This window comes from Nipponia nippon, unplaced genomic scaffold (genome assembly GCF_047370975.1).
Source record: "Nipponia nippon isolate SJK-2023a ecotype South Korea unplaced genomic scaffold, ASM4737097v1 scaffold_15, whole genome shotgun sequence".
Classification (NCBI taxonomy): Eukaryota; Metazoa; Chordata; class Aves; order Pelecaniformes; family Threskiornithidae; genus Nipponia; species Nipponia nippon.
Genome location: NW_028262331.1, coordinates 11,960,955 through 11,976,808, shown reverse-complemented (window position 1 = coordinate 11,976,808; position 15,854 = coordinate 11,960,955). Strand labels below are relative to the sequence as shown.

General features: G+C 52.6%; 1 protein-coding gene and 2 long non-coding RNA genes across 3 annotated transcripts; 1 reads left to right on the top strand and 2 right to left on the bottom strand.

Moving 5' to 3' along the window:
- Nucleotides 1–203: 203 nt before the first annotated feature.
- LOC148056350 (uncharacterized) lies at nt 204–1,065 on the bottom strand. Its single transcript, XR_015703389.1, has 3 exons — nt 797–1,065; nt 383–530; nt 204–289 (listed from the first exon to the last, which is right to left on the bottom strand). It is a non-coding gene; the product is annotated as an uncharacterized LOC148056350 (long non-coding RNA).
- Nucleotides 1,066–1,324: 259 nt separating this feature from the next.
- GUSB (glucuronidase beta) lies at nt 1,325–14,393 on the top strand. Its single transcript, XM_087751404.1, has 12 exons — nt 1,325–1,603; nt 4,139–4,327; nt 4,791–4,972; nt 5,492–5,634; nt 6,180–6,367; nt 7,539–7,691; nt 8,445–8,623; nt 8,999–9,145; nt 10,300–10,384; nt 11,946–12,122; nt 12,758–12,893; nt 14,167–14,393. Exons 1-12 carry the CDS (start codon nt 1,340–1,342, stop codon nt 14,322–14,324), a joined length of 2,001 nt encoding a protein of 666 aa, XP_087607530.1. The 5' UTR covers nt 1,325–1,339; the 3' UTR covers nt 14,325–14,393.
- LOC148056349 (uncharacterized) lies at nt 6,389–11,952 on the bottom strand. The gene is made up of 3 exons (XR_015703390.1): nt 10,527–11,952; nt 8,967–9,208; nt 6,389–7,208 (listed from the first exon to the last, which is right to left on the bottom strand). It is a non-coding gene; the product is annotated as an uncharacterized LOC148056349 (long non-coding RNA).
- Nucleotides 14,394–15,854: the final 1,461 nt, after the last annotated feature.

Sequence of the window (15,854 nt, the reverse complement as noted above, 5' to 3'; positions counted from 1 at the left end):
TGCATGCTCCCAGGTCCAGCTCTCTCCTCTGCGTGACACGTGCCCCCTTTTGCCTCCAACCTAGCTGGGGCAGAGCACTTAAAAAAAAAAAAAAATAAAATCCCTGGCTTTGCGTTGCTGTTGCCTCTGACAAAGATCATTTACCATCTTCCCTTCTGTCCTTACAGAAGTAAAATCAGAACAAAGACCAGGAAAAGTCTTACTGGAGGAATGAAATGCTGAGTCCCCTGCTGCTTGCTGCCACGCCTCCCTGGTTTAGCGCATTCGTCTCACCTTGCAGCCGAGAGAGCTGTGAGGGAAATCAATTAGGTGCACTTAATTCAGGTGGAGAGGTGACACCAACAGCCCCAGAAGAAGGGATTATCTCCTCCCCCCAGCTCACCGTTCTCTTCTTTCCTCACGCAAACTTTCTCCCTATTTGTATTTTCTCTTTCCGATCAGTACCTCCCCAGGCCTCCGCCGACCGGACTGCTGCTTGTTCCCAGCCGCCGCCGTTGAGCGTCTCGGGGGCAGTGCTGCGTAACGGGGGGCTGCGGAAGGGAAAAAGGCGGCGGTTTTAGCAGATGAGCACATCTCTGTCTCTCGCTTAAATAGAGTTCGCAATCACTGGTCCTCCCCATTCGACCCTCCGCCTTTCTGCTATCCTCACGCGTCACCAAGCCCCCACTGCTCTGCAGCGAACCGAGCTGTTGCGTCTGTAGCCGCCTCAGGTCCGCACGACTGGCGGCTGCCCGCTGCGCGGGGAACCGCACCTTCCCAGCCGGGGAACCGCACCTTCCCAGCCGGGGAACCGCACCTTCCCAGCCGGGGAACAACCACCGCCTGCAGATGAACGCGCTGCCGAAGGGAAGTCAGCCCGACGGCATTTCCTTCCCCCGGCCCCTGCGGTGCTTCTCCCCGTCCCGCTGCGTTCCCAGCGCAGCGCCGCGGGACGCGGCTTGACCGGAGACGCTGCCGCCGCAGAGGCCACCCTCCTGCGGCTCCCCAGGACGCCGCCGGGCCACCAGTGCTCCTCTTTGCCATGCCCAGCGCCTTCTTGGCCTCCCGCTTCAAGGCGTAGCTCAGTAAAGAGAAGAAACCCCCCCGCGCCAGGGCAGCGACCCTGGCCGCAGCCCGGTCCCCGAGCGTGCTCACGCCGGGAGGGCGGCGGCTTTGGCTGGAGGCGCCCGCAGCCCCGCCCGCCAGCAGCCGGGCCCTGCCGCCGCCCTGCCGCCGCCCTGCCGCCGCCCTGCCGCCGCCCTGCCGCCGCCCTGCCGCCGCCCTGCCGCCCCGGGGCGGGACCTGCCCCGCCGCTGCCGCCCCGGTGCCGCCCCGCGGCCGGGCACTGCCCACAGCCAAGATGGCGGCGGCAGCGTCGGGCGGCGGGGCGGGCTGCGGCATGGCGGGGGGCTGCCGCCTGCTCCTGCTGCTGCTCCTGCTCCTGCTGCGGCTGGGGCTGGGGCTGGGGCGGGCGGCGGCCGCGGCGGGCGGCATGCTCTACCCCCGGGAGACCCCCTCCCGCGAGCGGAAGGAGCTCGGCGGCCTCTGGAGCTTCCGCGCCGACTTCTCGCCGGGCAGGGACGCCGGTTTCGTGCATCGCTGGTACCGGCAGCCGCTCCGGCAGGTACGGCGCGGCCGGGCGCGGGGCGCGGCAGGGGTCTCCCCTCCCGGGGCAGGGAATCGCCGCATCACAGGAGGCTTTGGGATGGACGGGGCCTTTCCAGGCCATCCAGTGCATCCCCCTGCCGTGGGCAGGGACAGCTTCAGCCGCATCAGGCCGCTCACAGCCCCGTCCAGCCCGGCCTTGGATGTGTCCAGGGATGGGGCATCCGCCGCCTCTCGGGGCAACCTGGGCCAGGGTTTCACCACCCTCAGCGTAAACAATTTCTTCCTTAGATCCAGTCTGAATCCACCCTCTCTTAGTTTAAACCCATCACCCCTTGTCTTATTGCTACAGGCTCTGCCAAAAAGCCTGTCCCCGTCTTTCTTATCAGCCCCCTTTCAGCACGGCAAGGCCGCAGTGAGGTCTCCCCGCAGCCGCCTCCTCTCCAGGCTGAACCCCCCCAGCTCTCAGCCTGTCCTCCCAGCAGAGCTGTTCCAGCCCTCTGACCACTTCGGTGGCCTCCTCTGGCCCCGCTCCCACAGCTCCATGTCCTTCCCGTGCTGAGGACCCCCGAGCTGGACGCGGGGCTCCAGGGGGGTCTCCCCAGAGCGGAGCAGAGGGGCAGAATCCACTCCCTCGCCCCGCTGCCCACGCTGCGGGGGATGCAGCCTAGGAGACGCTTGGCTTTCTGGGCTGTGAGCGCACATTGCCGGCTCATGGCCAGCTTTTCATCCCCCAGCACCCCCAAGTCCGTCTCGGCAGGGCTGCATGCAATCCCTCCATCCCCCAGCCCGTACTGATACTGGGGGTTGCCCCCACCCAGGTGCAGGACCCTGCACTAGGCCTTGTTGAACCCCATGAGGTTCACCCAGGCCCACCTCTCCAGCCTGCCCAGCTCCCTCTGGATCCCATCCCGTGCCTCCGGCGTGTCAACCGCACCGCTCAGCTTGGTGTCACCTGCAGACTTGCTGAGGGTGCACTCGATCCCGGGAGGGCCCCCTGCACAGCGGGCCTCCTTCCTCTCCCGAGAGCAGCCCTCTGCTTCCCCAGCGGGCCTGCCCCCGCCGAGTGCCGTACCGCCGTGCAGGGGGCTGCCTTGTCACCGAGGCAAAGCGGCACTCTCCGGTGACCCTGCTTCGGCTCGGGAGCCAGAAAGCATTTGAATGAACTACAGCCTCCTTTAGCTGTCGGAGAAATCCCCGCGCTGCAGAAGCGAGGCGCAACATTTACCTACAGTCAGCAGCACGGAATAAACAAAAGCATGCCTGAAAGGGCAGGCTTCAGTTATTTATTCCAAAGTAGCCAAGTGCAGATAAACAAGCCCTGGTGTAGCTGAAATCTATTATGAAATTAACACCGTTACCTACAAGACAGAAGTTATGATGTATTCTATGCATAAAACGTATGTGCCCTTCACCGATTCTGTTTTAGCCCTTTGGCCAATTTTTTGCCAAATTGTGGAAGGAGAGAAGAGCTGACAGACGCTATGCTGCGAGTTTTGTGAAAAGAGACAGCCAGAGGAGAGGAATCCTGGACTACGCCCCCGCAACGGGAGGCTTAGACGTGTATGCTCAGCCTACTTGAGACATCAGAGAATCTCCCTGAAGGAGACACATGTTATGGCCATCCCTGTCCAAGGTTATCCTGTATCAGATACTAGAAAATCCACTTCACCGTCCAGGGATTTTCTGATGTCTAATACGGGCGCTGAGTTTCTCTGCAGTGGCGGCACAGCTCAGTGCTGAGTCAGCCGCGCACATGATGCTCACCCCTGGGCGACCAGGCCTCCCTCGTTCCGCTCGCCGTGGAAAGGCTTCCGTAGGAAAGGGGAAGCGCGCTGCTGCAGCCCTTGTTTGTGCAACATCACGAGCGCAGCAGGTGCTAAAAATGAACCGCTCTATTTTGCAATAGTGGCCAGTTACCTCAATGTTAAATGAATTATGGCACTGCCTGCCTATAATCCTTATATTAAAAACCAGCAAGTGAGTTGACTCCATTGTAATCCTAAGGAATCTATGTTACTTTCAGGGAGTGAGAAAGGCTGGACTCATCCCAGCCAGTCTCCATGGACCTTCGCTAGGGGATCAGGCCCAAATTATCCATCACTCTTGCCACCCTTCTACTACAGCTCTTAGCCTGACAGGCAGCACCACCGGCATTGCTCACCAAACAGCTAGAGCTGTGCAGGAGAAACTACAGTTTGTGGGAAATCCCAGGCTGAAACAACAGCCTGAGCATTTATTTTTTTTCCCTTCACTTTTCTGATTCCTCAATACCAGAACCATGAATAAAATCAGGGAGGAAAAAAGATAGGAGCAGCTTCTTCCTGTAGGAACAGGCAGGTTCCTGGGCCTGATATCAAGTAGGACGTGTGTAGGACCTGTGACAGACCACACCAGTTTCTAAACAGGTTTTCCCAAGCATTCCCACTTGGCAAAGGGATTGTAAGGCTGTCAGTGGAAGGGGACACCTCCAGCAGTACAGGTTGGACAGCCAAGAGTAAAATTTCTTTTTTTAAATGATCTGTTCCCTCCCTTTCTGTGCAATTCCTGCCAGACCGGTCCTGTGATTGACATGCCAGTGCCTGCCAGCTTCAACGATATCACTCAAGACCCCAGCTTGGAGAACTACATCGGCTGGGTTTGGTACGAGAAAGAGGTGCTGCTTCCTCTCCGCTGGCTTCAGGACGACCTCAACACCAGAGTGGTGCTCCGTTTCGGCAGTGCCCATTACTACTCCATCGTGGTACGTCGCACGGGAAATTGTCCATGTGTTTCGAAAGTCATGCTGCACTCAAACCTGTCCTATGACTTCTTCAGCAAACGCTTCTCTGCCGAGGTTTTATATCCGTTTGCTATTTTCTTAACTCTTGGCTGTTTTCCTCCAGCCAAGAACCTGGCCATGCTTCCCAAGCCTCTCTCCTCTGGTCCTCCAGTATCAGGACTAGTCACCAAAACATTTCCTTGCTACAGGGTCTGCCCAAAAGAGTGTCTCGCAGCCACACTTGCTTGTACGTGACCCAGGCCTAGCTCCCAGTAAAGGAAGGGCTGCTGGATTGATCCCTCAAGGAGTAAGAGCCCAGAACAAGGTTCAGGGTTACTGGGAATCCCGACTGCCCTTTGCTGGGCTCCTGCCCTTCTCCCTGCTACGCTTGCCACAAAACCCCCGTAACCCTGCCTCCGGGGCTCACGGGTGTCTTCTCTTGCAGTGGGTCAATGGAGTGCAGGTCGTGGAGCACGAAGGGGGGCACCTCCCTTTTGAAGCAGATATCAGCAGCATCGTCCAGGGCAGCCCAGGGATCCCCTGCCGCATCACTGTCGCGCTCAACAACACTCTGACACCCCATACTCTGCCTCCAGGGTCGATTCAGTACATGAATGACAAAACAAGGTGAGTCGCTAAAGCGCTGTAGGGTTGAGCTTGTCCCGGGGAAGAGAGTGGGAATTTATTCAGCTGCTGGTTGATAAGAGCCTCCAAGCAACTGACAGAAGCACGGGCTGTATTTGTGCCGAAACTCATCAGCCGAGCAGGGAGCAGTCTAAGCTTTGGTGGCAGGAGGAATCTGCACTGAGTTACTGCATCTGATTTATACACAGGAAACAGATTAAGCGATTTGCCAAGTTGAATCTGGCCGATTTGAGAAGCTTGAGTTCCGCTGGAAGCTGCAAGTACCAGCTATCCTGAAGGATCCAGCCTATTCAGTGCATTAGATGTTTGTTAGCTGGTAGTCCCCTTCAGCGCAGCAGCAGTAGCACTACTGAGAGATAGATCCATCCTTCTGTAAAGACTGTTTTACTAGCTGGCATCTCTTTTTACATGACTGTTTTGCATTGCTAGCATCTGTACGCTGCCTTCAGTTCTTGTGTGATGAAACATAATGTAGCCATTTCTCCTGTCTTGCTCACTCAGGTATCCCAAGAACTATTTTGTACAGAACATCAGGTTTGATTTCTTTAATTATGCTGGAATCCATCGCCCGGTTGTGCTTTACACCACTCCTTCTGTCTACATAGATGATATTACTGTGACAACTACTTCATCAGAGAGTGTTGGTAGGTCCAGAACAATTACAGCAGCTAACTCGGGCTCCACATGGAGATGACAAGGGCAGCAGAGAAAATATCCTGCAGAAGTCCGATTGAATGTGTTTCTTAGTGGCTTTTTCTTGAACCTGAGCTGGTCTACTGCACAGCCCAGCAGCTGCAAGAGTATGGTAAAGAGTTCAGAAGCAATAAGAGAAAAAGAAGTGCTTGACTACTGTTAGAGGGAAAGGACGATCAGGTGTTTCTCAAAGCAGAATTTCTCCATAGGGGCAGTAGTCCTGCCACTTAAAGCAGGATTATCTCTAAGTAACAGTTGTGATACACAGATCTTGCTGGAAACTTCTGGACCTCAAAACAGACAGGTCGTGCTGCTTACATTCAATTCGTGCTGCTTACATTCAATTCGTGCTGCTGACATTCAGTTCGTGCCACTCTGTTGTTCTACATCTCCCTCATTTTTTAATGCTCCTGTGCGTGAAAACCCTCCAACATCTGGTGCATGCGTTTTTCCTTTCGTGGCAGCCTGTGATTGTCTTTTGTTTCCTTTGAACCAGCCGTGGTGCAGTATCGGGTGTCGGTTGTTGGCAGCACGCTCTATTCCTTGTCCCTGAGTTTACGTGACCAAGAAGGGAAAGTGGTTGCTGCAGGCGACAGGCCAGCTGGAGAGCTAAAAGTCCTGAACCCAAAGCTTTGGTGGCCTTACCTGATGCACGAGAACCCCGGATACCGCTACTCCTTAGAGGTAACAGTGACGTTTCTTCCTTTCTGTGTGCGTTTCCTCTGCCTGTCTCAGCGGGTTAAGGACCTGCCATGTGGCCCATCTTCCATACTCGTCTTCTCCCATGGAGCCTGTTCACGTGAGCAGAGTGGCATTGCTAATTATAGAGTAATCAAACCAAGCTTTGCCAGCTTCCTGGGTGCTGAACGGAAAGGTCTTCTGGTGATGTGGCGGGTTGACCTTGGCTGGGCGCCAGGTGCCACCAAGCTGCTCTGTCACTGCCCTCCTCAGCAGGACAAGGTGGGGAGAAAATAAGATGGAAAAAACCCCTTGTGGGTCAAGATAAAGCCCGTTTAACAAAAGCAAAAGCAAAGGCCATGCGCAGAAGCAGAAGGAAAACAAAGATTGTATTCTCTGCTTCCCATCAGCAGGCGATGTCCAGCCACTTCCCAGGAAGCAGGGCTTCCGTACACGTGGTGGCTCATGCACTCTCAGATGCTTGCCCTTCACATTTAGGGCCCAATCCATCCCTTGCGAAAGGACCCTTTGAGACAATACAGGGGAGGAGATACCGCAGAAGCGGAGAGTCTCTGAGGGGCAGGCTGCAAACCTCTTCCACGTGCTCCTTTGCCATGCCATGAGCTTTCTTCCCACTCTGCAAGATAAGACTTCAGCGTCAATAGCACGAGCCTGGAAGACTCTGTGTGAGCTAAGGATGAGTAGTGAGGTGTAGATGCAGAAATTAGGGCGGATGAGCTGCTGTGAGTTTCCAGGGGCTCAGGCTCGTGTCTCTCGTGAGCAGATGATGTTTCAGTTGTTGCCTGGTATCAAGGTGCAGGGCAGAAGAGGTGCACCGCTGCCGTGCCTGAGAGGATGAAATGGCCCAGATGAGTAAGGGGAAAAGAAGCTGAAGCTCCTAGGGTGAACAAGCCCCAAAAGGGTCATCCAGGGTTCATTCTTCATCCTTCAACTTCCCCAGCTTGGATGTCTGCTTAGTCAGACCTTGCTCCTTCCCTGAGGAGGTACATGGGGACCGCGGGAATCAGCTGAAGCAGCAGTGAGGAGCAGGCAGCGTGCCGAGGCAGGGCTGGAAATGGAGGGGAGGCCAGGATAGCCCTTACAGACAAGGCGGAGGGAGGACAGGGCACCCTTGCGAAGCCCAGCACGTCCCTTGTGTCTCCCCTTTGGAATCCAGGTGAGAATGCAGGCGCAGGTGAACGGGGCATTGCTGGAGGACGTCTACACGCTCCCGGTCGGCATCCGCACCGTCCACGTCACCAGCACGCAGTTCCTCATCAACGGCAGGCCCTTCTACTTCCACGGCGTCAACAAGCACGAAGACGCGGATGTAAGTGTGCGGCACCCATGGCGGGGCACCTAATGGCGCCTCGCTTTGTGCCACTGAGGCAGCGCCGCTCTCGGCTCCCCTCGCCACCCAAAGGGGCCGTTTCCTCACACCCTCCTCCCAGGCTGGGAGCTGCCGGGGGGCTGGGGTCAGCTTTTTGCCGGCATTGAGGGGACACCGTGCCCAGTCCTGCCATAGTTGTAACATCCCTCTCGGGGTGCGTGGGCAAGCCCGGGGGTGCTGGCAGAGGAGCCAAACCATCTCCTGGCCGCGGCTTCCAGTCAGAAAGAGCGCTCGCGGTTTCCCCACCCCGGGAAACGCCGGGGACGAAGCCTCCGGCGGGGAGGTCGGAGGAGCCGCGGGGCGGCGAGGCGCGGCCCGGCCACAGGGAGGCTCCGCGGCCGCGCCAGAGGCCCCGTCCCCGCCGCTCGCCTCAGGGAGGCGCGGAGCCCCGCCGGTCCAGGGCCCTCCGTGGGTAGCGCCCGCAGGGAGGGCGAGGGCGGCCCGGGCAGGGCGGCAGCAGTGCCGGCAGCCTGCCTGCAACTTCTGCAGACCCCCGGGGTCTGGGTGTGCGCGCGGCAGTGCCCCTCAGAAGGGCAGACGCTGCACGGAGAGGGGGTGCAGTCAGCTAGAAATGGGACCTGAGGCTGGAAGCACCCTGGGAGCGAGAAGGAAAAGCGGTGGTGCCCAGCTAAGGCGTGAGGAGAGGCCCCGGCGCGGCAGCGGGACGGGCCGTGATGTCTCTCTCCCCCCCAGATCCGTGGCAAAGGCCTCGACTGGCCCTTGGTCGTGAAGGACTTCAACCTGCTGCGCTGGCTGGGGGCCAACTCCTTCCGCACCAGCCACTACCCCTACGCCGAGGAGATCATGGACCTGTGCGACGCCTACGGCATCGTCGTGATCGACGAGTGCCCGGGAGTGGGGATTAAAATGCCGTAAGCGATTGCTCAAAGGACCCTTCCCCTTCTTTCTGTGCTCATCCCTGCCGCAGCGCCTGTTGTCCTGATAATGGAAGTACTTTGCTCTATTTAGAAATCAGCCCGTTGCGCCATGTGTGCCTAGTGAGGTTGGGCAACCGGAGGGCGTTTTGCCACATGGCCATCGCGTCATTTGGTCTGGCTCGATTAACGAGCCCCGCCACGGCCCTGAACCGTGCAGCAGGCTTTGGGGAAATAGGGCAGAAGCCATATTCGGTGTCAAGGCTCAGCTGTGCTTAGACAGCCCAGAGGCTTGAGTTTTCACCGGGAAGGGCAGAGGGGATGGATTTTATACCCTCACCTCACCAGGTCTCGCTTCCTTTTGTCTTTCAGCGAGAGCTTTGGGAACAAGTCCTTGCAGCATCATCTTGTTGTGATGGAGGAGCTGATCCGCAGGGATAAGAACAGGCCGTCGGTCGTGATGTGGTCAGTAGCCAACGAGCCGGCATCGGAGCTGCCCCCAGCAGCTTACTACTTTAAGTAAGTGCGTCTGCTTGCACACAGAGCTGAGGCTTGAATCTTGGCAGATGATGCATCTTCTTCCTTTGGGATGGCACAGAGAAGTAGTAAAGAGAGGGAAGGCATTTTTTTGGGAACCCTGAAGCAGTACCCACAGATGCAAACTGAAAGTGTAACTGCTGCATGTGTTGAACTGATGCTCAGAACCACACAAGTCTCAGCCTGTTGTTTCTGAACCAGTAACGCTCTGCAAAATTACCAGGAGTCCGTTTGGTCTGAGCAGCTCTTCTTGACCTAAGGCTGAACCAAAAGCAGAGCTGATGGGAACAGGATATTCCTTGTTACCAATGGAAGATGAGGGCTAAATTATTTGATAATTAGAGCAAAGCTGTAAAATAATTGGCCTTTCATTCTGGAGACAAGGTTCTTCAGTTAGTGCCCATTATTTGTTCTGCAGGGGATTGTGACACCCCACTTCAAAGCCACTGCTTCAAGTCCCTGCAGACCCCTTGGTTTTATTTTTAAAGAGATTTAAGCTTTGGATAGCCAAGAGTCATCTCTGTAACAGGGTAGCAGACTGTCCCGAGTAGCTGCAGGTACATTAACAGGTAACTGAATTTTCACCACCCTCCTGCACTGTCAAGGCGGCAGCAGAGCTTCACCCTCCCGTTCTGCCTCATCTCCCTCACTCAGGGTTTCCGCAAAAGCAGCCAGCCTTTGAGGGCTCTGCCTGCTGCGCTGTAGGGCTACGGCCTCCGCCTTTGCGGGAACCCATCCCAAGAGTTGTTCAGAAACTTCCCGCTACCCTTCTCGCCTTTTCATGCCCAAACTCAGTCCCTTCCCCAGCTTGCAAGCTGCTGGCACCGACAGACAAACCGACGTCTCTGCGTTTGCTGTACTTCCACTCTTTTTTGCAGGTGGGATAGCAACCAGCTTTGTGACAGACACAGGTCCCTGCCATATTTATACTCGTGCAGAACCGGCTAGAATTGCAGGCACTTTATAGCAGATCATCGCTAAGTATCCTGCAGTATTTAATTAAAAATACTCCCCCTGCTAAATCAAAAGCAGCTGCAAATGCCTGGGGCGGGGGCGAAAGGGGCAGAGAGCTCGGGGAAACGGGGCTGGGCTTCTCCACGCTGTTGCTGAACTCTTGCCTTACTGTTTGCAAACAGGACAGTGATAGCTCACACTAAAGCTCTCGATCCCTCCAGACCAGTAACCTTTGTGACAGATGCTAATTACGCTCTTGATCGTGGTGTAAGTTTACTTTATTTTCTAGCCTTTTTTTTTAATTCATACATTAAATTTCCTCCTCTTGTCCTTTGTTGTACAGTCCTTTCCCCCCACCTCCCCAAGTTTACTGGAGAGATTTACCAGGGAGAGGCAGAAGAAAACTTACATTTTTCTTTCTAGTACAAAGCACCTGATCCTGTAGTTGTAGTCCAGCTGGAAAAAAAAATACCTGTAAGAGAGAAGAAGAGTTCTTTGTCTTGAGTGAAGTATGCAGCCTCCATTAACATTGTCAAGCTTTGCTGTTCCACTGATGGCGTTTACTAATGCTCAGGATTTTCACTTGCAATTAAACCAAAGCTTAAACCTCTTTAAAATACTAACAGCCCTTGTGGAAGTCTAAAGGAAGGAAGCTTTGCTTTAATTCCTGCTTTAAACTGCTCTAGATCTTCTTTGGCAGGTGTCTGTTAATGTTGAATAATCTAAAAGCTCTTCCAGCTTCATAATTAAGGTCTGTCCTAGAGCGGCACAAATAGCCAAAAGGCGCTTCTCTTGGATGGCTGTGCCTTAAGCTGGCCGCAGCACAAGCCAAGGATCTTTAACACACATAAATTTGTTTCCAGGGTAGTTCCTATGCCATTTTTTAATTTTTCAAGATGGCTTTATACTACTTGTCACTACCGTGCAAGAAACACTTGTAGCGGGTGAGCCTGTAGGTACACGATACTACCACCTATCCCCGCTACAGGTTACACTCTGTATTTCTTTCAGCCTGCCCTGCAATTAGCAGGAACGGCTTCTGTGACCCCGAGAGGTCTGTTCCTCCCCAGCCCGGGAAGACAAAACCGGTGGCCCTGGTTTTGAAGGAGCCCAGCAGGGATCTGCTCTGGGACGTGGCTCTTTCATCAGGCACCAACACGGACTCCGCCACCCCAGCCCCGGTGTTCTGACTAGCTTGAGACAACGCAGGAAAACAAACCCAAAGAACAGATCTCATACGCTGATGCGATATTAGAACTTTTTTCCTTTTATTACAAAACACATTAAGAGAACATTGAACAAGTTACATACAACATCACTTTATCCTTAGTGGGCTTCGTGCCCTTTTATCATACTGTCCACGTGGTAGAAATGGCATAGAACTTGCAGAGTGCTTAGTCTTAGTATTGCACCATGGATGCACAAATTTAGTTGCTAGTCAAAATATTTGACCACTAACTCGATCATCACATTCCAATACTCATAAAGTCCATCTAAACGTACCAGCAAGCCAGAGACATCTGGAAACTCAAAGCCTTCTAACAAACCTGAGGATGAAATAGGTTGATCTTGCCTAACTCTTTGCTGTGACTTCCTAAGTCTGTAAGAAAAATGCCAAATTAATATGCTGTTAGCTTATTAAAGTTATCCTGCTTTTTTTCGGGGAAAAATGTCACGTTGGGAGGGCCTGAGTGATGGGGGAAAGACTTTATTCTACGTGTAATAAAACTGGCTTCCATGAAGTGAACCAAAAGGAGGATTTAGCTTTAGGAGTGACGGTGTCTGCTTTGAGCTCCGTGACAAAACTCTCTCACCTTGTTTTCTGTAGGCTCCTTATGTGGACGTAATTTGCGTAAACAGCTACTTCTCCTGGTATCACGACCCAGGCCACCTGGAAGTTATTCCACTACAACTCACAACGCAGTTTGAGAACTGGTATAAAACCTACCAAAAACCCATTATCCAGAGTGAATATGGAGCGGACTCGGTTCCTGGACTTCACAGCGTAAGTGTTACAGACGCCCTAGATGGAAAAACGCCCTGCGCGTCCTTCAGGGTCAGAAAAGCTTAAGGAGAAGGGATGGGCACCACTGAGCCTGGCTACTTACTCCGGAGTTGCGTTAGCTTGTAAGTGTCCGGAAGACGCCAGGACTGAAATCCTCCACTGAAATCAATGAACTTTGCCACTGGCAAAGGTTAGATTCTACCTAACGAGACGTTTTTAGCTTTGAGTAAAAGCACTGAGCACTTTGCAATCTGTCCTTTGGCATTTGTAGAAAATGCTTAATCGGAAGATAGGACGCTGGAGAGTGGACATTCATGTCATGATGCGGTCCTGCACAGAGGGGGTGGCACTCCCGTACCTGTCGGGATAAAGCACCAGTACGATCAAAGCCACGGACTCCCCCCAGGTGTACCTGGCATCATGTTTGTATTTTATGTGCGTTTCCCCTTAGCATTTCAGCAGCTGCTAATCGTGGCCCAATAGCCGTTGTTAACGCAAGGGCAATGAAAAGACGAAGCACTTGCACAGCCTGCCTTCAGGAGGCCGGTCCCCCGTCAATAGGACGTTACCATGCGGAGCCTCTGCTGAGGTTAACTTCACCTTCACTCAAGGCCACCTCTTTTTCCCGGCTGTAGGATCCACCTCTTATGTTCAGCGAGGAGTACCAGAAAGCGATGCTAAGCGAGTACCATTCCGTTTTTGACAAAAAGAGGGAAGAGTATGTGATTGGGGAGCTCATATGGAATTTCGCTGATTTCATGACTAATCAAGGTAAGCTTGTATTTATATTCTAAACAACTCTCCATCCTCCCCGCAAGTTTAAAATTGTTTATGATAGGCAGAGAATACTGTGCTGTAGGGTAGGGCGAGAGGGCCCTCTGCTTACCAAGACAGAGCGTAGCTGGGTTCGATGGCAAAGTCCAGCGTGACCACAGCCAAGAGGGAAGGTCCTGCCCGTCCCTAACGCACCCTCTCTCTCCAGCCTGAGCGCCGAGATGTCCCATCTGCAAAGGTGCCACCCCGAACGTGACACTGCGCGCCAGGGCAGAACGCAAGGGAAGCTCGTGAGCAGGCCCAGATTACTTTGTTCCCTGGCCATCCTCAGTTCAGAGCTTCAGTCAGCCGCTAGGGACGTGTCTCGCCTGCTTCACATTTCATCTACAACTGCCCTTAGTAAGAGCACCTTAAATAACGTATGATTAACCTGGTACAGAGGTTTAGCAACAGAGGACCAGATGCCACACTAGTAGACAACTGTCTATCATGACACTCCATCCACTATTAATAAATAAGTGCATTCGCAAGGTATGGGGCATTACTGAGCCTACAGCGCAGACAGTCACACGGAAAGGAAACGATTACAACTCAGGAGACCTCGTAAGGAATCGGTTACGCGTATGCCGCCTGCCGTGAGTTAGGGTGCTGAACAGTCAGCGTTCCTTTCAGGCAGAGAAACACCATTAAGAATAATCTGGAGAGCACCAAGATAGGTATAGAAAGCGAAGTCATCGCAGAGAAGCAGTCAGAAAAGCGGCAATAGTTTCAAATAGGAGGATGGAAAAAACGTAGACAAGTTCACATACACATACGCAGTTCCAGTCTCTCTCTACGTGTTGCGATCATCTTTTCTAGTTTCCTATGAAAACTAAAATAGGCAAAATAGACACCACTAAAGGACAGTACAGTCAAGCAGTTGGTGATCAACGTTTTCACCATCAAATCTCAAGGTGGAGCTAATGGCAGAAGGAACATCTGCAGTAAATACACTACTGATCGAGTTAATGGGCACGCCTGAAGTAACTGTCGTCAACTTACCAGTTGTAAATACAAAGAATTGCAGCTGTATTGCTCAGTTACATCAATTGATCTTGCCAAGATGACGCAGGTTACATCTGCCGAGTTCCCCGTTGTACCTGACTGTGTAGGAGAAAGTGCATAGGTCTCTTCCACCTACCCTGATTTAGTACCTACATCGGAACAGTTCACAGTGGGGGATGTAAGAGCATTTTATATATACTTGCTTTATTTTACAACTTCTCTACAGGGACCACACGTGTTTTGGGGAACAAGAAAGGAATATTTACCCGCCAACGACAGCCCAAATCAGCTGCATTTGTTCTTAGAGAAAGATACTGGAAGATTGCGAATGAATCAAGCTGTCTTCCTCCTATAACAAAATCACATACCCTCTTTCTAAAATGAAATCAAAAGGTATAGTGGCTGGGTACTATGCTGAGCTTGTTCATTAAATTTCTGTTTAAATAATATTTATGCCTGACTCAACTCTTGCAAGTCTAATGCAATTTCTAGTCCCCCTGAAGTAGTCACTACGACACAAAGCAGATCAGAAACACCGGTTTCTTATGCTTAGCCATACCTGTTTCCAGGTAGTAAAATGGATAGCCAGAGTTTCAAGGAGCTGAAGTTAGAGACCCTGACTGAGGTATCTGTTTATGGCAAAAAAAAAAAAAATTTACATGATACAAATCAACGCTGAAGACTTAAAAAAATCCACGTCACTCTAAATGAACATCACATCCCTCCAATGCAAATGAGGTTTTCCAGTTCTGCTCCCCTAACAGTTACACTGCTCGGATCGCAGCAAGCTGTCCGCAGGATTACTGAAGAGCACGATTTGTGTAGCTTCTCTTGCTGGACAGAACGTACGCGGCTGGCTGCGAAGTTCTGGGAGCTGACAGCATTCAGGAAGCGCATGAATCACTTCTGTGAGGATACCCAACATACTCCAGTACAGTATGGAATTCATACTACAGCAGCAAGGTGGAATATGTTAGATGGGTAGGTACTACATGAACTGAACTTTGTTTAAAACTATTTATTTTAGTCACAGTACCAGAACTGCCGCTATGAGATGCGGCTTTACCTTCCAGCGTGGAAGAGCGTCCTTCGTATTAAACTGTCACTATATACTACAGTAATAATAGTATAGAGGGTAAATTTGATCTAACTCTTTTTGATACTGGCCTGAAGCACTCTGGGGTAGGGCGATGTGTAAATTAACGTGCACACGCTACTTGAGACGGCAACGTAGTGTAGGAACGTCCCTTTCAGGCTGCACACCAGTCTTCGAGGACTCCGAAGGCCAGGGTTTAGGCAGGAATAGATTATGCCAGTACTCACAGAAGAGCTCAGAACACTTGGTCTGCAACGTCCCGGGGCTGTCCCGAGAGCAGCGTCGCCCGTAGCAGAACCACAAGATTGGAGGCTGCTGACTGAATTTTGGAAGTAGGCACAATTCCGTAGTTCCGTTATTCAGATTCACAGATACCGCGTGAAAGTGTTGCTATGACTACTTTTCCTGCAACTGGCTCTCCTGCTAGTACCTCAGGAAAGTGACCGAAACATCTGCCAACGTAAAGAAAGTATTTGCTCTCATGTGGTGTGGCGGCCAAATTCTCTTTCCTTTAGACGCGATACTTTAGAAACCAACACCACGTCCCACACTGCCACGTGCAGAATAAGGACATACGTGCTTACTGCAGACTTCAGAACAATTTCTCTTGAGTTTTTAAGGGAAAAGAAGAAACATACTATCCACATTTCTTACGGTTATACCGTGTTAGGTTTACAGTTTGTATATAGAACTAAAAATGCAGAACAGAAAAGTCTATCCATAGTAAAAAGACACTGGCTCAGATGTACCATGGCATAAGAGCGAGTACCGTATTTAAGCCCACTACCAGTGTTCGAAAGTCATTTCAACTTCTCGAT